This window comes from Manacus vitellinus, unplaced genomic scaffold (genome assembly GCF_001715985.3).
Source record: "Manacus vitellinus isolate BGI_N305 unplaced genomic scaffold, ASM171598v3 scaffold_16_pilon, whole genome shotgun sequence".
Taxonomy (NCBI): domain Eukaryota; kingdom Metazoa; phylum Chordata; class Aves; order Passeriformes; family Pipridae; genus Manacus; species Manacus vitellinus.
In genome coordinates, this window is record NW_021939189.1 from 2527591 (window position 1) to 2551146 (window position 23556).

Below are 23556 nucleotides of genomic sequence, written 5' to 3' on the forward strand. Positions count from 1 at the left end.
CAAATCCATCCGTGCGCGCGTCCCCCCGATCCGTCCGTGCGCTCCCCAGACCCAGGCGGGTGTGCGTTCCCCCGATCCCCGGGTGTGTGTGTGTGTGTGTGTGTGTATGTATGTATGTGTGTGTATATGTGTATGTATGTGCGTGTTCCCCCGTCCCCGCGCGTTCCCCGGACCCACGTGCGGTTTTTCCGCGCAGCAGCAGCAGCAGCGCTGCGTCAGCCGGAATCGCCCCGCGGCTGCTCAGCCCCTCGGTGCCGTGTCTGCGTCCCGGTTTTCCCTTCGGCGAGCCCGGGTTATCCTATACCTGGATTAATGCGACGCGGTGCTAAAAATTAGCCCTGACATTTTTATCGCCGTTCCGTCATGAGGTCTGCGCGTAGCACAAGTTGCTGGCCAGGGGATGGTGATATTTAATAGCTTCCCGGCGATGGTTGTTATTCTGGAGTTAACTGCGTTTTGAAACGTGCCGCTTCTCCTTTGCTCAAAATGAGGTCTTGACTTGGTGCCTGACTCTGAAACTTCTTTTTTTTGAATTAACAGAGTGGAAGTGTGGTGTTCTGGGCAGCTTTTTACTCTATTTCACAATTTTTTTTCTGGAACTGTTGCTCAAGCAGAGGTTTCCGTAAAAAGTGTTACATTACAGTGCATAATCTTTCACTTTCTGAATGATTAAACCCAAATATTTAATCTTGGCAAGTATCTGGTGGTTTAGGGAAACTAATTGAGTTAGTCTAGCCAAGGAAGGTCGAGGGGAGTAAATGGATTATTTCTGGTTTGTGTGTCTAGCAGACAAGTCTTACTTTGTAAGAGTCTCCTGCTTCTCTCATCTTGTTAAAAATTTTATATATTTAGGGTATTGGTGAAACTTCCATATTGCTTTTAGAGTATTGAGGAGTTCACTTAAAGTGAACATTAAAGCAGAACTGCACCTCTGCTGAATTTAGCCAAGTTTTTTAGGGTTAATCATGACTTGGCAGTGGGATTTTTTCATTAACAAAAATGGAGCATTAGAGTTTTTGTGGTTAGCTTTTGGGGAAGGGGAAAATTGCAAGGAGCTCTAAAGGCAGAGCAAAAAAAACATTAAGCTTCTCTACAGGCTTAAGAGCTTCTGTGATGTACATGTTTTACTTGTAGAAGCATTGGAGTCCAGGTGGTTGAGTACTTTCCTCAAGTTACGAGTGGCTTCTGCTCCTTTGGAACAGGCTTTACCCAATGGCTGCTTCTAAACAGTGAATTTATTAGAAAGTAACACAAAAGATAAGGTCTGTTTCTGCAAGCAGTAAGATAAAAGGCACAAAGACTATTTTTTTTGAAATATGGGCTTCCTAATGTTTTCCCAGTATTAGGGATTTTCATACGTGTGAGTTTTCATATTTTTTGTAGCAGTGTGGTTGTAGGTCTGTGTTTCTGGTGAGTATCTTGTTCTATAGGATATAAGACCAGTATGGTGCTTAATGGAATTACTATATGTGTTAATGGCAGTATTAGCAATTACCTAGTTAATACAGCCAGAGTTAATTATTAGTTAGTAAAAGCACAAATATTGACACAGTCTGGCACACACTATGGAGCTCAGGTGAGTGGAGCTGATGCAGGTCAAGCGTTAGGAACAATGTAAATAACCTGGTTCTATTTAGAATATGTGCTTGAAAGGGAAAGTAGCAAAGTAGAGAGCAGAGCCAGCTGGTCCTAAAGGGAGTGAGGTTGTAACTCGTCCAACTGTTCTGTGTGACTCTTAAAAACTGGGGGCACCACCACTGCCAGAAGCCAGTCTGGCAGTTTTTAATCTACAGGATTTTGTATTGAAGGGTTTACTAATTTCTAGGTTAATTCCTGCCGTGGTGTGTGATAGCTGCAGAAAACTGTCTTGTGACTCTTGAGAGAGGAAGATGATTCTTGGACCAAGCTGAATGATAATGGGGTTTGTTTGTTAACCTTGAGGTTTGAAAACTGGATAAAGAAATTTGCAGCGTCACTTAAATATTCAACATCCTTTTTGATTTCCATCATGCTTCCCAGCAGCTGAGTTGCAGTGACTTTTGCAAGTCATAGTTGGCTGAAATGCTTTTTATAACAGTGGCTGCAGGAACAGTTGTGCTTCGTGGTCAAACCCAGGCAGGCTGAGGAATGGGAGTAGTGCAATAGGTACTTAGTCAAACCCTTTCTCAATCGTAAATTTATCTCCCAAAATGAAGACTTGCAGAAAATCTTCTTTCCATTTGTTGTCCTTTACTCAACTTTGACCTCAGTTTTTAAATGCAGTGTCGGCACGACCAAAAAGTTGGAGGCTAAATGTTGTCCGGTTTAAGTTGGACTGAAAATAAAAAGTCAATATAACCTTGTCACCTTGTTCAAACATAATGTTTGGGGTATTGGTGGTTTCCAAGTCTGACAGAGGCTTCCAGTAGTTAATGTTTTGATACACGTGTACCTGTAGAATTAAGGTATTTGTTCTGAAGCTTCCTGGAAAGAACTGTAATACTGAATAATACCAGTAATGAAAGAACCAAAAAAAGACACCCAAATAATTTCTATATAAGTGCCTTACCAAAACATGATGCAATTTATGTGGCTTGGTGCATTTCCAGTATGTTTCTCTTGTTTGTTATAATATTTTAATCAGGTTCCCTGGAATGTATTAAAATTTCAAATTGTTGTTATGATGACTCTTGTAAAAAAACCCAAACAGAATAAGCCCCCCAAATCAGCATGTTCCCTCCCCACTTTGCAGTTCCACTCCAAAACCAAACCTGTTAAAATTTAGGACCTTTTGAAGACAGTTTGGGTTGAGCTTTCCCTCACACAGCAGTGCAGGTGTGGTTTGGAGGGCTGAGTTCACTTGTCCCTTGTCCTTCTGCTGTAGCTTCACTGAGTGGTCCTGGGCAGGAGCACAGGAAAGGCCCTGGCTCTCTTCCCTTATATATCAATTCTGCTTTTAAATAACATTTGCTACTGTGGACACAAATAATGATTTTTTTTTTCTGTACTAAAAGCAGCAAATCCTCTGGAAGCTAAAGCCAGTTGTGCCTTGCTTTAATTGAGGGATAGCCAACAGGTAGGGGATGAATATGTATAAACAGTGAGTGCATCATCACTGTTCAGCTCTTGTTTAAAATCAGCTGTTTATAACAGTGGGTACTGACCAAACAATTACTTGAAGTGAATGAGGTTCTTTCCTATATTGCATAATAATTCTTGGATATTTTCTGCGGTCCTTCGTGTTTAGTCTATGCCTGGTCTGGAGGTTTGATCGGGGACTGCTCTGGAAATACACTGCTGATGCATTTGTGCTCACAAAGTGCCCCCACAGACTGCAGAGTCAAAATCAAACCCTGCAGGGAAGGCTGTGTGGGGCAGTGCTGCTGAGAGCTGGAGTACTCATTTCAACAGAGTCTGTGATGCAGAACTAGTCACTGGTAGTTCCCTAAAGAGCTCAGAAACAGCACCAGGAGGAAATTGAGAAGTGGAAATGAAAGACTTTAGAAAGTGTTGGCTGGCCCAACTCTTAAATGGTGTATTTTTACCTTTTCAAAGGTAAAAATAAAAATATTGGATAGATTACATATATCTAATATGTATCTCTCTAGTAGATGTATTAGATAACAGTTCTGTAAAGGCTGAAATAGAGTGAAGTAAGTAATAACAGGAGGAGAGTGAAAAAAAGGAGGAACTATGATCTAAAAACAGGAGAAGAGTAAGGAGGAGTGTTAGAAGTGAGTTAGCCAATTATATCCTCCCTGTTTAATATTTACTGTAAATTTTGACTTTTTTAATTTGGGTCGTTAAAAATCATTCCTACTAACGAATCAAATAATTTCAGTTTAGCCATCTGAAATAAAAATGGACAGGCAGTAAGTGTGATGTGTGAGTTGTATGTACACATATGAACATGAAAAAGCCCCAAGAGGAAACCCCCACTTGGTGTACAGGCTTTATGCAAACACAGAGAAGGGCCTTGGGGGCTGGACTCTTGAGTTTTGGTTTTGTCTTGAGCTTCAGAAGAAGCTTGTGGGCTTAGGGAATTATTCTCAGTATTCCTAACCCTCCAAGATCAGGATCAGCAGTGGTTACCTGGGCATGTCATTGCTCTTGAACTAATACTGTGATTTTTGGGAGGAGGCCCTGATGTTGCTTTATTTTGCTGGCAGGGAAACTGTCCCAGCAGTACATGGTAGTTGATATATTTGTAGCTGAGCTGCTGGTGGTACTTTCCCACTTTTTTTTTCTGTGGATGAACATTTTGGTAACTGGATGTAGAGATTTAGTAGATGAGGGAGGTATTAGTGAGTGCTATCCCTCCATTAAACCTTTCCAGTGGTGTGTAGATGATCTGCAGAGAGCAGTTGCAGCCTGGCAGATGCTGTCTTTGCATGTCAGGCACTCTGTCTATAATTGTCATCATCCAGTTGTCCAGTTTTCTCATCTTAGAGGGCATTTTTGCTGACCAAAGGCAAAAAAAAATCACATAAAACATTTTAAGTCGCAATTAAGGTCTGTTCTTAAATATAGCAAAATGTGTTAGAAACAACTCCCACCTGTCTTTCCTTCCAGCATGCCTTAAATTTCAAAATTTAATTTGGGTAGAGAATGGTTTCAGAACAAAACTGAGGTTGGCATGTGTGCCCAAACGTGGCTGGGTGAAAGCAGGTCACTTCTGTCGCTCTTGGTTGATGCACTTTGACATTTCCAGCTACAGATTTTGGGTTTGAAGCTCAACATTGGAAGATTTGCTGCTTTCATTTGCCTTTATCTGCTGTGCCAAGGAAAACAGAACATTGTGTTTGGGGGATCTCTCCTTTTAAAAAGTTGTCCTATAATAAGTAGTTGTACAAAAACCATGGACCAGCCGCCCTCCTGAACTGTGCTTTGGATGAAGTAATATTTACATTTTATAGTGTTTGCTTTGGCTTTCCTCCCCCTCATTGGCTACAATTTGTTTTCTGCATCCCTCCCTATAAACACAGTTGTATTTCAGAAATCCTTTCCATTCTTTAGTGGTGCCTGTTGGCCATAAATACTGTAATCTAGAAAGAAAAGTGGAGGTTTTAAGACTGATTTGTCTCTGTCACGAATCTTGTGGGATACTTGAACATCACTTCCTTGAATTTTTGGAAGCAGGGTTGAATTTCATGGGGTTTTCCTTTTCATCTTGTTTTTTGAACAAGTAGATCTTTTACTTTATTGGTGGAGAACAACAAACTCGTTGTAAATATGTTCTGCAAGATGCAAGTAATACAAAATAGAGTTGCAGGTCTGGCTGTCTTTCTTATGATGCATAAATATATTTTTATTTTTTATTTTTCTTGCATATAGTTGTCCTCGTTGGCTTTCCAGATAGGTGACTAGGAAAGGAGTTTTTTGAAGTGTCCATGGGGAAACTATTCATGTGTTAGTGCTGCTGAATTCCTGGACTTTTTGCAGCTGTGCTTGAGGTCTGCAGGTGATCCCTAAATTTATAATTTCTGACACTCCTGGAAACTTGATATTACAGATCAGACCATTGGGGGAAATTGTGCAGTGCTACTGCTGCCTGCTCTCTTTGTAGCCTTGTGTGAAAATGTTCCAAGTCAAGAACTGGAGAATAACTGGCTGTGACTGGTCCGTGGTGCTGTGGGGGACAGTAAAGAGCAAGGAGACTGTGTCACCCACTGGAAGCAGAGTTGGAATAAACTGGCTGGATGGAAGAGTGTGTGTGTATTGCTGATTGTGGAGTAAGACTGATCTGCTTAAATATCAGAATCTTGCAAAGAAAAATGATTTGAAGTAGGCTTTGGAAGGTTATTGGGCTGAAAGAGCACTTTGGTGGCTGGCAGAGTCCTGGGAATGGACATGAAGGTATCGATTGTCAGAAAATAATGGAAGAGTTGAGATCATTTGAAGGGGCTGGCTCAACTGTGCTTTGATTTAGTTTGGTTTAAAGCATCAAATGTTGTTTGCATTCTTAAAATATCAAATTTTGTGCTGCATTGATATTTTGTTTCTTAAGTTTAAAGTCTGGTTTTGTACTTTTTTAATAGTCAAGTGACATGTAACCTTACCTTAGCTAGTGGGTCCTACAACAATTCACAGAGTTCATTTCATGTGACTGGAGCAGTGGAGTGTGCAGAAATTTAAGTTTGAACAAATGTGTGCATTGTTTAACTCTTGTTTTTACTGTTTCTATAGGGAATGAAACTTTAACAAGAAGTCTATGTTAAAGCCTGGCTGACAGCAAGAGAGGCAAAGTGTAGAAGCAATGCCCTGATGAAAAGGTAGGGAACACACTGCTAGAGTTGTCAAAAGGCTTGTATTATGACCTGGGAATTCCTGTGGTACTAGAGGTGCTTCTGCTTTGTTCCCAGGATTGTTTGCTTGCTGTGAAGGAAATGCTGGGGAAAAAAGGCTTGTCTGATAACTTTTGCCAGGCAGCTTTGGAAACATGAAGCTTTTTCCTTGTGTAACTGCAGTTATTCACATGTTCTTGAGGCTGTTGAGCTCTCATGTGATTTGTGCTGTGTCATGGCTGAGAAATGGTCCTGAGCAGCCACAGCAGGACTGCCTGGTCCAGTTAACTTCACTTTGCTCTTGCATGACCAGCTGCCATGTCCCTGTCAGCATCCTTCAACAGGGTAATGCAACAGTACCCGTGGGATGAGTTGAGTTACTGGGGACTCTTAGAACTTACTGGCAATTTTTAATAATTGGCCACCAATTTGTGTCTCTTCATCTACTCGTCACGTGCCTTCAAAGGAAGGAGGTTCTTGGAATATGATTATGTGATGAGTACTTTAAAAAAAAAATCACCATGTTTTAAAACAGTTCAAAGCTTAATTAAAAAGGTGTGTTGCAGAGCCCTGCACTGGTTTCCAACCTGCTCGAGGAGACATTCATTCCTTGTTTACAAATGGAACATGTCTTTGGAGTCAGGCTAACAAAGTAAAGTGTCACCTGCTTTAAACAGCAAATGGATCTAATAAGGAACTCAAATTAATAAGCCATTTAATAGTCTCAAAGAAAAATGCAGGAAGGAATGAGGATGAAGGCAAGGAAGATTAAAAGATTACAAAACAGTTGTATTTGTCTGCCAGAGGTGGACTGGCAAAACTCTTCTAATGGAGCCAGATGGTCCTTGCTGCTGTCTGGGAAAGCTGGCTCTTGGAAGAAGCTGGAATGGCTGGAGTGGTTCTTCTGGTCTGCAGCCACTTACAAGTTACCTCTACAAAATTCTGTGGGTAGGAGCAGGTTGTAGGAATTAAATCAGGATTTTTTTCCTTGCAAACAGTGCAGTGCAACTGCAGGAAATCCTGCTTCATGAAGCATCACTCCTGTTCCTGCTGCACATCCACACCAGGTCATGTGGTGGGGAAAAGTTGATGTGTGCTTTCCTCTTAGAGCATTTGAATGAGAAATGTGACCTGTTCAAAAAGCTTGGACACTGGTTGAATTACAACACTGGTGACAGGCAGCAAGAGTTATTAATTAGTATTCCCTAAATGTTTGTGAAAAAATATAATGATATTAGAAAATTAACTTGAATAAACAACGAAACTCAGTTTACTCTTTGTCTTTCAGCAGAGTAATCAAGCTAATAGTTTGTGGTTGTGTGGGAGGATTATCTGATTGTTTCCTCTGTTCCCATATTTTTAGAAATGGCAAAAAGCCCTCTTCTCCCACATTTATATAGTCATGATCTGCAAAGTCTGTGTGTGTGTTTAATAATGTTTTTACAAGCGACTGTGCTACTTGCAAGATTTGGATTCTTACTGATGCTTCTGATGTTCAGTTTACAGTGGTATTAATTATATGCAGTCCATTAAAAATGATTATCATGAGATGGCTCAAAGACCATGGATTGCACTTGTTTCCAGGGACTTTTGTAAGAGGTTATGATCCCATGGCATTGTCTTCAAAGTGCAGCCTTTCATCCTCAGCTTACTGAAGTGTAGAGAAGCAGTTGAAGCTTCTCAATGTGGCACTAAGTGTAAATGTTGAATTTCCTCTGGAACCAGCTGCTCCAAGCAATGCTGTTGTGCACTGTGACTTTTTCTGTTTTCTTTTTCTTGCGTGTTTTTATGCTTGGTTGTTTTGGGGGTTTTTTTCAAAGCTGACTTGCTGTACTGTGAGATGTGTATAACATGCTTTGAAATACCTTCATGGTAAAAGCTCCTCCAGAAATTATTCAGATTCATCAGTTTATGTGAAATGCTTTTCACAGAATGATTGTTTGTCACTGAGTTAACTCACAGTTACATACCTCCTTTCTGGGGTCTGCTAACATGAAGTTGGCATGTCTGCTCTCCCACTAACCAGATGTTGAAAATTTCAGTATCAGGGCAGCTCTAGTAAAGTCTAAGTCAGCTTAAATAAAATACCCCTGCAGTATATCTTCTGCATTTTATCCCATTTTTAGCTGCAAGCCTTTGTATCAAAAGAGAAGGACGATAAAACCTTGATAGAATCCCAGAATGGTTTGGGTTGGCAGGGACCTTAAAGCTCACCCATTCCACCCCCTGCCATGGGCAGGGACACCTTCCACTAATCCAGGTTGCTCCAAGCCCTGTCCAACCTGACCTTGGACACTTCCAGGGTTGGGGCAGATTTGAAGGGATGATGCATCATCAGCCAGGCCTTCTTCTCCCCCTCCCTTCTGTAAAATCTGCATTAAATTATGAAAGTCTTGCTGACTTGTCTATTATGTGCTATAACCTTAGGAAGCAAATTTGTGTGATAGCAGGTGTTTGTATGTAGGGGATTCTAATTTTAACTGGCTCTAAATGAGCAGAGCTTGTCCCAGTTTTTCTTGAAAGTGCTTTTGGGAATAAATGAATGTTTGAATTTAAGACTTTCGGTATAAACTTAGTATGAAATAATGAATAGTGAGATAAGTCTGATTCTTCAGTATAATATATATGTCTTTGTGTTTATTTGTGATGCTGTCTTGGCTGATTAAACTGGAATAGGGCTGCTAATACATTGGAGTTAAAAGGCTTGCTTGCAATTTTAACAGCCATCATTTGTAGAATTTTTGATTACTAAAATATTGGTTTCATTTCAGCTTAAAAGGCATTGTGAATCACTCCAGAAATCAGTGTAGGTTTGTGAAATGATGCTGGTGGGAAAAGGAACAAAACTTAATATTATGGTAGCTAAAATGTGGTATACCATGGTTACGTTTTACAGAGAATTGTTAATGTTTCAAAGTAGTTAGAACTTCAGTCCTGTTAGCTAAGAGATGTCAATGTTTGGTCTTGTGTCAGTTTAAAGATGCTTTGTGAAGTATCTTTCCTCTCTCCATGCATTTGTTCCCAGCCTGTGTGGATTCCCTGAAGCCAGATGGACAGTGAGATAATAGGCACCATATGCAGAGGCTGAATTTGTGTGTCTTTGGATATATCACTCAAGGAGGAGTTTGAATTTGTAGTTATTACTTTCATGTATGCTGAGGAACATATTCCAGATGTTTCTGAAATAACTGAATTTAGGTTAAATTAAGCTTAGTTTTGTGACTGCATTCTCTGTTCTCTCCAAGCACAAGCTGAGCAGTTATTTTCAAACAGTTACTCTGCTGTACATTGGTGATTGTTTCCCAGGAATCGTGTTCTGAAGTGTCCCATATGGCCTATTAACCATATAGAAAGAAATAAAGGTTAGATAATTTGGGGGATATTTTCTTGGCGTTTTCTTGAATGACGTAAATAACCTTGAATAAAAACTTTTACTCATTTCCTTGCAACTTCAGAAACTTGTTGAGTGAGTCAGTCCAGCAAAACACAACCAACCTACAGAATAAGAGCAGGAAGGAAGCTGGAATTGCCTCTCTTGCAGTGGTTGATGAGTTTGGCAGGGGTGATCAGGCACAGCCTGACATTCTTCCTCCTTGAGCAGGAACTGGGGCTGGAAATCTGAGGCCAGCTTGAAACAATTTGATCACATGCTCAGTATCAATTTATGACATAATTTTCCTCATTACCAGTGAGAGATGTCCAAATTTATTTTCTTGTAACAAAAAGTTGTTGGTAAAATCCAAGAAGTTTGATGAAGCTTAATACTCAGCTACCTAGACCAAAAAATAAAGGGAAATAAAGCAAAGGGAATAAAGGTTCCATGAAAACTGAAGTCTTGTACCAGCCACTCAAACTGTTTTAAATTCTGTTAGTGCAGTTTCTGACTGTCAGCAAGCTCTTGAAACTCCTGCATGGTAACAGTTTCTCTTGCAACAAAATTTTGCACCCAAACAAAATTAATTTAACAAAAGGGAGTCTTAAATAGCCTGTCTGGTTTAAAAAGTCTGGAACTCGATGACAGTAAACTTCCTGAAGCTACTTTAGCAAGATTCCAGCACATATGAGTGACTTGGATAAACATTTTTAGCTCATTTGTCAATACTCCATGAAACAGCATTTTTTTTATTTGCAAAATCAAGCTGTAAAATAAGTAAAACGTGAATTTTAAGTGGCTTGCAAAGGCATTCAAGAGCTTCTGACAAAGAGAAAACTGAATCTCCTGACGTGTAGTGCCATGCATTGCTTGTCTTCTCATCCCACCACAGATGTGTATCCCGAGCTGAAGTTAATTTACAACATTGGCAGCAAGCACTGCAAAAAATACTGTACAGGAAGAGTTCATATGTAAAGAATTCTTTTATCAATGCATTCCAGGAACAAAGAATATAATTTCCCAACACAGTTTGGCTGGAACAGCAGGACTCTATTCCTCCTCATTCCGAAAAACTTCATGTGGTCTTGAATGTTTTTGTTTCACAGTGGTCTGTGCTCTATTGAAGTGGACTCAGTTTAAGTGTTTCGTATAAAAGCTGGTATGTCCCTGGCTGTGGATGAGTTGCCTGTCAAGGATCTCAGTCCCAAAACACTGTAAAATGAAATGGTATCAACTTATAGCCTGAAAAAATACTCTGTGAAGATCTGGCCTTGATATCTGATGTAAAATCTTACAGCTGCAAATATTATATCTTTAGAGTAATCAAGACAGCCTTTGCATATATGTTTAATATTCAGGAAGGAAATTAATTGCAGATGAAGCCTTGGAAGATCCATTGTCATGGTAAGCTGAATGCAGTAACAGACTGTAGGCAGAATACACAAGAACTGCTTTTTGGCCCAGTAGTGACCTGTTTGCAAAACTTTGCACAGAACTTTGATGTTACTGCTCCTGTTGTTCAGCTACTCCAGTGTGTAAATTAACACAGAGAGTCCACTCTGGTTTTGCATTCCAAGATTTAACAATTAACTCACAAGACTGTGGCTCAGAATCCCAAATTGGGAAGGGTATGATTACAAACGAAAAGCGCTACGTGATCTGATGCTGAATCTATTCCTTTTGTATTCTTCTATTGTGTGTTTTTAAAAATAAACATCACCTTATTACTTCTGATATCTTCTAATTGCCTTCACAGACACTGGCATCCCTTTCTTTCTCAGCAGTTACAACATCTTGTGATGGAAGATGGAAGACAAAGGGGCCCGTGTTGCCGACTACTTTGTCGTCGCAGGATTAACAGACATCTCCAAACCACTGGAGGAGGAAATCCACTTCAACGACGCCTGCCATAAAATAGCCAAGCCAAAAGAACCCATCACAGATGTAACAGTGCTTAATAAATCCCTGGGGGAGGAAGTTCCCCAGGGATATAAGTGCATAGATGTCACTCCCTCAGGCTTGTCTGCAGATCTCAACAACGGCAGCCTCGTAGGACCGCAGATATACCTTTGTTATCGCCGGGGAAGGGACAAGCCCCCACTCACTGATTTGGGGTGAGTGGTTTTTCTGCTCCAGTGGGTGCTTTTCACAGCTTTATTTGACTAATGAGCAGATAAGGCAGGTTTCTTGAAGTGCCATACTTTTTAAATACAAGGCAAAGCTCTAAACAGGAAGATATTTGTTGTCTTGAGAACGCGGTAACCTGGTATGGTAGGGAAAAGGAGTGCTGAGTGGATTTTAATGACAACTCTGATCCTTCATATTTTGGAGTTTTCAAAGCCATTTACAGTTTTCAATGTATATACTTAGATTGGGATAAGATGCTTAACCTATTTAATACAGAGTGAAGAGAGGGGAGTTGTGTGACATTCTTAGCATCAGGAAATGAATCTTTAGTAGACCTGAAAATAACACTGTTTTGCAGTAAACAGAATGCTTAAAAGCAATTATATGTGAGGAAAACTAGTATGATTTTGTCATGAAGATTTTTTGTTAGAATGCAGTTTGATATAATGTGATCTGTAAAAATGTTCAGAGAGGATGTAAGAGGTGCTGTTAAATTAGTATTACTTGGTTACAGTTCTCAGTGTAGTGTTGGTATTCAAAGTGCTTTAAAAATGTGCCTTCTCACTTTTTTCCCATCCCATTTTAACTAGGGTTTTATATGATGGGAAAGAGAGAGTGAAGCAAGGCTGTGAAATAATCCAGACCACTCCCTATGGTCGCCCTGCCAACATCAGTGGCAGCGCCTCGTCCCAGCGCGTGTTCATCACCTACCGCAGGGCCGCCGAGAACATGACCCAGAACGCGCTGGCTGTCACAGACATCTGCATCATCATCCCCAGCAAGGGAGAGACCCCCCCTCACACCTTCTGCAAGGTCGACAAGAACCTTAATAACAGTATGGTAAGACTCAAAATCTGCATTTCGGGCGCTCGGTACTCAGCAACGTAACGTTTGAGGAGTATTTGTGGCAGCTCGTGTAGTACCTGGTGAAAAATTTTGAGAAGTGCTCTCCAAAGATAAAGTAAATACTGGAAGAGTTGGAGGATTACATTCCTTCATTACTGCTTGGAACAAAGTATTTTTGGAAGCCTTGGAGCAAATGTTTTTAGTGCTGACTTGGAAATGCTGACTTCAGCAGCTTTGGATTGGTCCTTCAGAACCTGTTGTGTCACCAGAGGTTTTACAGATGTGGCTGTTTCTGACACTGATTTTACTGGTGTCATGGGAATTCTGTATCTAACAAATAGTTTCTGTTTTGTTCTAAAACTCTCCCATCACCTACAGTGCTATTTTATAAATGTTAATCTCCTCAGTAGTTTCACCAACTTCTTATTTGAAGAAAGTTGCATGTGAGGTGATGTTGGAAGCTGTTGACTGCAAACCTGTTTAAACCCTTCACACAGTTCCTGACCTGCTAAATTAATACACAGGTGTCACAGCACTTGGATTTGCAGAACCCAGTCTTTAGGTGTCTCCTGGTCAAATTTGCAGCTCCATTTCCTGGCACTTGTAGGGTCCTCAGAAGTAAGTGTGCTGATGAGGATGCTGACTGCATATGCAAGTAGGATCATGTTAAAAAGATCCTGGGAGCTGATTTGTGCTTGTTTTTCAATAAATGCCTGTAGGCATTAACAAGTGGATTTCTCAGTTCTACCAGTCCCTGTATTGTCTGGGTTATGGAAGTTCTGTCTTACGGAAATTGTTACATCTGTGTTCCCTCTGAGGGTGCTGGTCTTTTCTGTCCCATGGCTTTCCATGTTCTTTATTTTCACGTCCAGAATTTGAGAACTTAAAATTATTAACAGTGTGAGGTTTTCCTCCACTCTTTTCTATTACATCCTTTTGTTATATTTCATCACTTAATCCAGTAATTTTTTTTATTTTACAGTGGGGCTCAGCAGTATATTTATGTTACAAAAAGTCTGTGGCAAAAACCAACACCATATCATATAAAGCTGGTATGTAACTATTTAGCCTTTCCTTATCTTCAATTCAGGATGTAAAGGCTCATTTGTAATGTGATACATTTTGTACTGAAGAATTATTGGACACTGTCTTGCCATCATCAAAAAGGGAATCTTTCCCTAAGGAATTCTTTTAAAACAATGTCCTAAAATAAGCCTTAGAACTATGTATCATGACTATTTTATTTTAGAATTTTCTTTTAGTGGTAACTGTCTTTTAAGGATGTCTGTGTGTGTGTGTGTGTGTGTGTGTGTGTGTGTGTGTATATATACACACAGAAGAAAATACCACAAAAATTATTTGATGCATTTGCATGATCACTTTCTTAAAGAAACATTTTGAAGAATCCTGTAGACTTCCACACTGCCCTGAGTATCAGTGGCACTGAGCTCTTTAAGTATTTTTGGATTGTGTATCATGTTTATTTTGTTGTTTTATTTATAAGACAGAATTAGATTTGCTGTGACTCTGATGAAACATGTTGGGTTTTCATTTTTGGTTTTTTTTAAACCCTGATTTTGTTTGGCATGCAAGTCATGAGCATGATTCAGACTTAAGCTTTAATTCACTTATATCCCTTTGAGATGCTGCTCTCTGTAAACAACAGGAGTTTAGGTTGTACTAAAAGGTGGGCAGTAAATTTGTAAATAAACAAAAATGTTAAAAGGTAGCTTGCACAAAATTTTGGTTCTGGGTTGGCGGGAAACTCCACTGCCATTCTTGATTACCAGTTTTTACTGCTTATTAACGTTTCACTTCATATTAGAAAAGTGTGTAGTGATGCTGTTCTCTGATGCAGAGAAATCCCAAATCCTTTCCTGCAGTATCCCTTCTCAGTTTGCAGTCCCCTGGGCTGGCAATCAGACAGGATGGGTTGCTCCAGCCATCTGATGTAACTGAAGACCTGAGTGCTAAAAGCCTCTGCTTCAGAGCTGCATGTTTTACAGCTGGGTTTGAAATGAAGTGTAAACACGCTGGTCTCACAGCACAGTAGCTGAATCCTTGGCTGAGGTGGATCAGTATAATTAATTGATTCTACTGATATTAAAAAAAAAATCTAATGTTTAACATATATATATATTTCTCAGGGAACTTTTGTTGGCATAATTGAAAACCTCAGTCTTATTTCTCAATTATTCATGGTACCGTTTTTTAAACTGGATTTTAAATCTTTGCTCGTACTGATGATGAATGTGAACTATTACAATATAACAGCTGAGATGCACAAAGCCTGCAAACAGAAAAAGATGAAGTACTTATTAATAGTTCCTAGAATGGAAAGTAGGATTTCAGTCCAAGCCTTTAGTCAGGTGATTTCTCCTTAGGCTGTGGCAGCATCTCCCCTTCCATCTCTTCCCTAATTTACAACTTTACTGATCTTCTGAAGTTAGTGTAGGCTCATATATGAATTTTCTAGGCATATTTTGTGGAATGAGGTATTACAAATCTCCTCCTGCTGTTCCTTCCATAACTGCCTCTTTAAACCTTCCCTTTCTAGGTTTAATATGCAGATATCCTGAAGAAGATTATGAATCATTCCCATTACCCGAATCTGTGCCTCTTTTTTGTCTGCCTATGAGTGCAACCATTGAATGTTGGCCATCAAACAGTAAATACCCTCTCCCAGTTTTTTCTACCTTTGTGCTAACTGGAGCTTCTGCAGAAAAGGTACTTTGAAAGCTTAAAAAAGAAGTTAATAATTCAATTTAAAAAATGTGGTTGTTTATCTGTTCAGGATTATGATAATGAACATTTTCAGAGGTAAACTTGAAACCTGTTCATTTGGGCTTAATTCAAAGGCTGCTGTAAAGAGTGACTTGCATTTATTTCAGAGCTGGACTGTTGATCATAAACCTGTATTCCTTTGCTTTCCAGTCCTGTTAGCCTGTGAAACTAGAGAGCTATAAAATTTGACTGCATATACATACAAGTATTCTATTTTTATTGCAAGCATGGAAACGACCTTGCATGTACATACTTGTTCTAAAAAGTAAATTGGATGTCAGGGAATACTGCTTTGAGTTGCATATAAAGGATTTCTAAAATAGCTCTAAAGGTAATTGTAGGAGCAGTTGACTGTAGTTGTACTCTCCATAATCATTATTTTTCTCTCCCTTAAACAGTTTCATAAATTACTCTTTCTCATATGACTTTTAAGTGTTTTAAATAATTAACAGACAGTCTGGATTTTCACAGCCGTAAGAATATTCTGGGATAAATTGCTTCCAAAAATGATACATTAATTCAGCTTTTCAAGCAGTAACACAGACTTGATTTTCCTTGTGTGTTTGGGGTTTGTTGGGTTGCTTTGAGGATCGAGGCCGAGTTACTGACTTCGACCCCACGATGTTTTCTGCAGGTGTATGGTGCTGCTATTCAGTTTTATGAGCTGTATCCTGAAGAGAACCTCACAGAGAAACAAAGATCTCAGCTAGGCTTGGCAGCTGCTGCTGAGGGCAAGTCAGACACGTGCAGAACAGTTCAGACAAACAAATGCATCTGTCTGCTCTCCCACTGGCCTTTCTTTGATGCTTTCAAGAAGTTTCTCACCTTTCTGTATCGTTACTCCATTTCTGGCCCACATGTCCTTCCCATTGAAAAGTAAGTCATTCCCAACATTTATTCTAAATTTCCTGTAATACTTCTTTACTTTAGTCATCAATATAATGGTTACACTAAGTGAAACACTTTTCTCCTGTGATTAAATGTATCTTTACCTACTTCCTGAAAAAGTCTAGGTTTTTATTTGTGATTTAAGTGCCTGCAAAGGTCTCTGAAAGCTGTTTTAATTAGCTTTGCACCCTTTAGCCATAGTGAGGAGCAAGATTATAAATCGTTTCTTAATCTTGCACACATCAAGTCAGGAGAATTAAATACGTAGGTTTGCATTTTTTCAAATGCCTATTTGTAGTGTAATGAAAGATGATAAAGCAGATGGAATATTTTGCACTAGTAATTCTCCTCTGTTAGTGATAAATAAAACTAATTTCCTTCTCACACAAAGGATTTCACATTTTAAAATGCAGTGGAAGTCCTCACACCCCAGAAGTGGTCGATACCTGTAATTGATATGTAACACCATTTAACATCTCTAGGCTAAAGTAACATTTTACTGCATCAGATTTCAAATACACCATTTGCTTTCCTGTTTTATTGCATGGCAGTCTTTTTTTCTGCTTAAACTTCAATATTAACTTTTATGAGGAGTAAGTATTTCTGGTGGTTGTTTATCCCCTTCATTATTCCACTTCACATCACTGTACTTGTTTTAAAATTCTAAGAGTGTAAACTTCCAGTGATGAAGATGAAGGTTTTTGGGTTTTTTTTGGTTTGGATTTGTGGTTTTTTTTTTTAAGCTGAGGTTTTTGGGATTCTGAGTTTTGTGAATGAATAACATGAGAAGTAAATATAAGAAATGTTTAATTTTGATTTCTGTGGATTTATTTGTCTATTCTGATTTCTCTGATTTGTAAACTGACTGGTCAATTTAACCTGGATAATTCAAATATGATTCTAATATATTATCTAACCTGGTTTCTCTGACTGTTTGAATGAGATGAGTGTCTGTGCCATGCATGTATTTGAACACAAGCAACAGGCCCTTCCCTTATGTGATCAATATTCCATATTTTGACCACCACCTTCATACACTGGTAGGGGAGAAAAAAATCCCAAATCAGTGTTTATTTGTGGATTTGTCTGAATTTCTTCAAAATTTGGGTGGTTGTCTGTGTCATAATGGTAAGAGTTGCAGAAATCCCATAAAGGATGTGCTGTAGCATTTAGTTTAGGATGGAATAGCTGTTTCTCCTGAGTTTTTACTGATTGCATGTCATTCCTCTAATGTGAAAGTATCTATTATGTAGAACTACACCTTTAGAACTTATGCAAGTTTAATCAATTCATAAAACTGAGAACGTGGTCAAATTCTTAAAACATTTTTCTGTATTTGTATATATGGAAAAACTTTACTTTTTTCATCAGCAATTTTATATAACACTTTCTATTTAGAAGTGAAGAAAATGGATGAGAAAAATGACTCTCTTTGATATTCAGCTGTGAATATTTTTTGCAAATAACCAGTGCTGGTCTCTGAGGGATGGTGCTATTTCAAACTCTCTCTGAAGCAGGATTATAAAATGGTACTGTGATACTCAATCATCAATATTTCTACTTTACAAATTTAAAAAAAAAATTCTTTGAATTTTTCAGTCTCATAAACCAAGTTTGTATTCTGAAAGATAATCTGGCCTCTCATTTTGGTTGTAACCAGGAGAAAAATAGGTTTTGAAGGTCAGAATATCCTGTTAGGGTTTAGGTGGTGGGGTTTTTTTGTTCTCTGTTTTCTGAATGAGTATGTTCCATTTTTTTATATAATGATCTCTCTTACTGGAAAAAATTTTGTCTTGTGGTAAAGCAGTTTAAGATTAATTTCTACTTAATCAGTATTTTTTTCTTTTCCTCTAGACACATTTCCCATTTCATGCATAAGGTTCCTTTTCCATCCCCTCAGAGGCCAAGAATTCTAGTTCAGGTAAGTGTAATTTTCTTTAACTGTATCTTAAGTGAAGATAAAACAGCTGTTGAACAGGTTAGTGAATGAAAAATGTAGTTTTTATTTCCAAATTTTTTTTCCTGTTTTTTTTTCCCCTCTAAATTCATACACTTAACAGTGAGAAATCTGTAAAAATTTTGTTTCCAGTTTCAGGCTTTAGTGAATTACTACAAGAAAGTGTTCAGTGAGCTTAGAGCTTAATTTTTTTCAGAGTATATGGAAATTAATGAGAAACTATTCAAAGGCAGCATCTGGTTTGACTTTGCAATAGCTTTTGAACTGTTTTCTTCTTGCTACTGTATGGAGGCTGAGTGTAAAGTAAATAAATAAAATTAAATGCAGATGTGAAGTGTATATTCATGATTACCCCTCTTCCCAAAGGGCTTCGTCCTGTCCTCTCCATAGTGGTCCTAGTGAGACCTGCAAGAGCCACACACATTAACAAGGGGCACTTTATCAAAAATGACCCTTATTCTGTCCTACCTGCAGAGCTGGGAGTGAAATAATTGCAACAATTGTTACCTGTTATTTGAAATTTCAGCTGCATCACAGTTGGCAGGAGAGAGGAAATCCTGATCTCAAAGGCTTCTGAAGTGTTATTAAATCTTCTTTTTATTTCCTCCTAGGAGGCAGAACGTTAAAATTTTATTGCAAAGATATCTGTTCTAGTTGTAGTGTTCTACCAATCCTGTGGTTTTGATTAAGTCATTACAAAATTGTTATTCTCTGTTATTTCTTGTGTAACATAAAATATGGAGAGCCCTGTGCAGTTTTCAGTCTTAGTTGTGTAGCCCATGTGGTAGTGAAGCTTTTCAGAGCAAATACAATCTTGGGTTATGTCTTTATAGAGTGTAGTGAATATTGAAGATCCTCCTCACTTACTTGGTTATTCTAAAGAAGTTGATATTTCTTACTCTTACTGAAAAGGGGCTGGAGAACAGTCACACTGAAACTGTGTCTGACACTTCTGTCCCTTTTCTTATGGAAAGTTCAAATCAAAACCCAGGAGTTTTACATCTTGTTTCTGGTTTTTTTGTATTCACGTTCAATGAAATATTTGTACCAGGAAATACTAAACACGTATTTACAGAGAGTAAAATTGAGTTTAGAGAAAAGCATTTCATTTTTTTTAGCCTGAAGTTTTAGGAAACTCTGTCAGAGTATACATGGGTGTATATTCCAGACCTGGATAGAAGTGATGTGAAATGATGTCTGTTTTATCTTATTTTCAGTATGTTTTGTGCATCAAATTAGTACAACTGTAGTAGCTGATAGTACAGACATAGAAAACACTGCTTTTACAGTAGGCAGTGGTGGTTGAGGTCTGTGAGTAAATACTCCCTTCCAGCTGCTTCCAGGGACTTGAGTTGTGTTTGAAACTGCACTGAATAAAAAAATCAGATCATACCTAAGATTTTCCCCCAAAAATAGTGTGGGAAATGCCTGTATTATTGAAAACTACAAGCTTTTAGGATCTCACTTCATGAAGAAATGTAATTCTCTCTGAAGCTTGTTAACTAAAGCATGGTAGCGTTTTGCTAAACAATTCTGCAATATCTGTAGAATGTCTTGCAGGTTCCTATAATGTGCTTTCTGAAAATGAGACCTGGTATATTTTAGTAACTGTGTGTGCCAGTCTGGATGTGTAACCCATTCTTAGATCCTGCTTAGCATCTGTTACAAGTGAGAGAGAGAGCTTGGCATGTCTCTGACTTTTTAAGTCTCAAAGAAATTACAGCCATTAGGAAAACACTCCGGAATGTTCCCATTTTGCAGCTGCCACCGTTGATAGGCTCCTTCTGACCTGAAATCTGCTGGACTCTGCTCTCCATGTCCTACATCCCCTTATTGCACAGATGTTCCTGTGCTAATGACACTCTCACAACCTGCAAACTTGAAGAGCACACAGAGTAATGTTTCTCCCTCTGGAGAACGGGGGCAATAAGTGCCCCTTCTGCCTGAGGGAGACGTGCTCTTCAAATAGAGATTTAATTGTGTTTATCTGCCTTTGCTGAAACACTGAAGTCGGAGGACATCAGACTGATGCTTCTTTTCTGGGAGTAGTTTATGAGGATTGCCTCAGGCTGAAAAATGAGTCCTTTGAATTCTTCCACTGAACAGGCTAACGGTGCTGGTGGTCACAAGGTGACTCACTGGAAGACAAATCCAGCATGTGGAGTGGTGTGGCCATCCTCATTTGTCAGGGAATGGGATGTAGCAGCAGCCTTTGTCAGCTCTGCTATGTGAAACATGCAGGGAAGCAGCATTGCAGGGACTCCTTAATTCCAATTAATGTTTGCTGAGTCTCCAGGCACAGCCCTGGGTGACTGAGAGCTTCTAGGTCATCAGTCTTACCTTCTGGCTTCTGTCATCTGGTCACCTGCAGTGGGTCTGGGGTGAAACAAAAGTGAAATGTTACTAAAAGTTGTCAGAACTTGCAGCTTAGTTTTTACAAGTTACAACTTACTGAGTTACTACTGCTTTTATACAAGAAAAAATATAGGGAGGATTAAGCCAGCTGGTATCTGTTACCTGGGATTTCCTGTGGCTGAAAACAGCAGCTGAGCTTTGATAAACTGATTGTGTGTTGGTGGTGTTGTACTGATGAGTCTTCCCAGGCATGCTGAATATATGTATGAATATATGGTTTTGCTTGATGTCATGTCACTGTAAGAAAGAAATGTGAATTCATAGGATCTTTGTCTTGGATCTTCAGCTAATGCAAATTTTAAAGATTCTGTCAGAGCTGAGCAGTCTCTACCAGTCAAGAGCCTAATTCTCATGCCTTCTGAAGAAAATATGGCTTTACATTATGACCTGCCATCTCTCCCCTTCATGAATTTTTATCCACCTCTTTTCCCCTAAATCCAGAATGAATCCCCCCCTGGCCCCTGAAAGCTGTGTATGAACTGTGGGTCCTCACTGCCCTTAAAATACAGAGGGCTTCATTTTTCAGCAGTTAATGTATTCAATTTTCTGCAGCATTAGCTGGTTTAAAGTCCTCTTTATGAATATGCAATATATTCAGTTCGGACCAAGAAGGGAAGATTGTGCTTTGCCCAGTTCTTATTAAAAGATCCTGATGCATGTCATTGCACAGCACTTCTTACAGTGCTGTACAACTGGGATGTACAAGGTTCAGCTCAATTTAAATAATTTTTAAGTGTTCTTTCTTATAGTTGTGTGATTTCCAGTAAATATTTCCAAAGTTCAGAATAAACATGACGTATTTTAAAATCTTTTTCCAGCTATCTCCACATGATAACCTGATCCTTAGCCAACCTGTGTCATCACCTCTCCCACTGAGGCAAGTAGCAGCATCTTCTGTAAATTGTGAAATGTGTTCTGATTTATGTCTTGGAAGAGGTTTAGTATTTTGAGTTGCAGTTGTGTAAATTAACTCACCTCGTCTCGTGCCTTTGGAAGCTGGTGTTCCTGAAGTTTGTTCAGATTAGACCTGACAAGGATACATTCTTAATTAACAATCTATGGCAGGTTTTTTCAAATAATTGTAGCGGTTCCTGAGGCAGAATATAAATTGTTAGATGCCCTTTTTAGGAGTTGGTGCCTGGGCTCCTAAGGTAGTGCAGCTTTTGGATTGCAAAGGGAATTCAGGAGTTCTGTGACTGTCTTAACCTTCATGTCTCAGTGCAGGAGAATGATTAATGAAAGACATGTTGTCTCCCTGTAAATTGCTTCTCAGAGAGAAAAGTCATCATTCATGTGTCCTGAAAATAGTCCCAACTGGTTAAAGAGTCTCAGGGAATTATGGTTACTGTTGGGAGGTGACCATTCCTCACTGAACTGTGAAATGTACCAAATAATCTTCTTTAAAGGAAATATTTGCAGATTTACACTTATTTTGTTACTGAACATTTCTCTTTTTATTGTGCTTTGTAACTCACCAGTGTGTATGTATTGTGTTTATATCCTGTAACAGTGGAGGCAAGTTTTCTACACTACTTCAGAATTTAGGACCTGAGAATGCAGTGACTCTGCTTGTGTTTGCTGTGACAGAACATAAAATTCTCATCCACTCCCTGCGACCTTCTGTCCTCACAAGTGTCACAGAGGCATTAGTCTCTGTAAGTACTGGGTTTTAGTCGTGTATTGTATCTGTAAATGGAAAAAAAATGGGGTTTAGATAAAATCTGGTATTTGTAGTAGTGCTGTTAACCTTCAAGGTTGCTTAAAAATAAAAGATACTAGAGAGAAAAAACTAATACTGCTAATGATATCCTACAAAGACAAGAGAAAGATTAACTGGAAAAGTTGAACCTGAAAGAGTTGCTGGTTCTTTGTATATAAATATTGTAAATAAGTGTTGTGTTTGGTCATCACAGTGCACTTAATATGAGTTCCTGATTTTCCCAACTAGCACTGTATTATCTCCTGTGGAATTTTAAGTACACGTAGTTTTCCTGCCTGTCACTACTAAGCAACTCTTTGCAATCTCTGCTATGCACAGTCTGCTATCCTGAAGAGCTTTTCTTAATGGATTTTTGAGAAATTAGTGCTTTTTTTCTTTAATAGTCTGCATCTGGATCTTCAGTAAGAATTATCTGCCATGTTAAAGAATTTTGAAGTTAGTGTGGTTTATACTTGCACAGACTGTATTACACACATTTAACCTGTGTTTTTGTCTCTGCATGTTTTCCAAGATGATATTCCCCTTCCACTGGCCCTGCCCATATATTCCTCTCTGTCCCTTGGCACTGGCAGATGTGTTAAGTGCCCCCTGCCCATTCATAGTGGGAATTGATTCAAGATACTTTGATCTCTATGACCCCCCTCCAGATGTGAGCTGTGTTGACCTGGACACCAACACAATTTCTCAGTAAGTATTTAATAATCAACTATTTTTCTTCCATGTTAATTTTTTTTTTGCGTCATGTTTTCAAAGACAAAAAGTAGCCTTTTGGAGGGTTGTTTCTTTTAAACCTCTGAACTTCCTAATGTATCATCCTTCTTGAAATGAACATGCTGGAGATGATATCTCCTGTTCAACACAGCAGAGTGGAGGCCCAATCATGGCACATTATTGCCTTTTATTCTATTACATTAAAGTCTTATTGCACACATTAGCACTTTTCCTGGATTAACCATGTTGTCTCTCAATTGATTATCCCTGGAGGAGAATTCTCATTTTTCATGACCAGCTTTCTCAGTGTTGAAGAAATTCTAATCTCTTTTTATGGGCATCTGCTTGAAAATTATAACAATTAAATCATATTCCACATGAAACACAGGAACTTCACATTGAGAATTAGAGATGTGAACTGTCATGGGTGAGAGAGTCTTAATTAAGCCTTAAAATCATGCCATCATTAACA

General features: G+C 38.9%; 1 protein-coding gene across 5 annotated transcripts in view; it reads left to right on the forward strand.

Annotated features, from left to right (window-relative positions):
* Nucleotides 1–23556, forward strand: part of DENND4A (DENN domain containing 4A) — a 49540-nt gene that overhangs the window by 941 nt on the left and 25043 nt on the right. For 3 of the 5 annotated variants that reach the window (XM_018069606.2, XM_018069609.2, XM_018069610.2), the window contains exons 2-11: nucleotides 6166–6251; nucleotides 11393–11750; nucleotides 12354–12603; nucleotides 13592–13661; nucleotides 15167–15336; nucleotides 16028–16269; nucleotides 18136–18202; nucleotides 21472–21530; nucleotides 22164–22308; nucleotides 22885–23060. In XM_018069606.2, coding sequence (XP_017925095.1) covers nucleotides 11443–11750; nucleotides 12354–12603; nucleotides 13592–13661; nucleotides 15167–15336; nucleotides 16028–16269; nucleotides 18136–18202; nucleotides 21472–21530; nucleotides 22164–22308; nucleotides 22885–23060 — 1487 coding nt within the window. In that variant the 5' untranslated portion in view covers nucleotides 6166–6251; nucleotides 11393–11442. Of the gene's footprint in view, nucleotides 1–6165; nucleotides 6252–11392; nucleotides 11751–12353; nucleotides 12604–13591; nucleotides 13662–15166; nucleotides 15337–16027; nucleotides 16270–18135; nucleotides 18203–21471; nucleotides 21531–22163; nucleotides 22309–22884; nucleotides 23061–23556 lie in introns of those variants that run through there. The other 2 variants (XM_029958685.1, XM_018069607.2) reach the window with 2 other exon arrangements.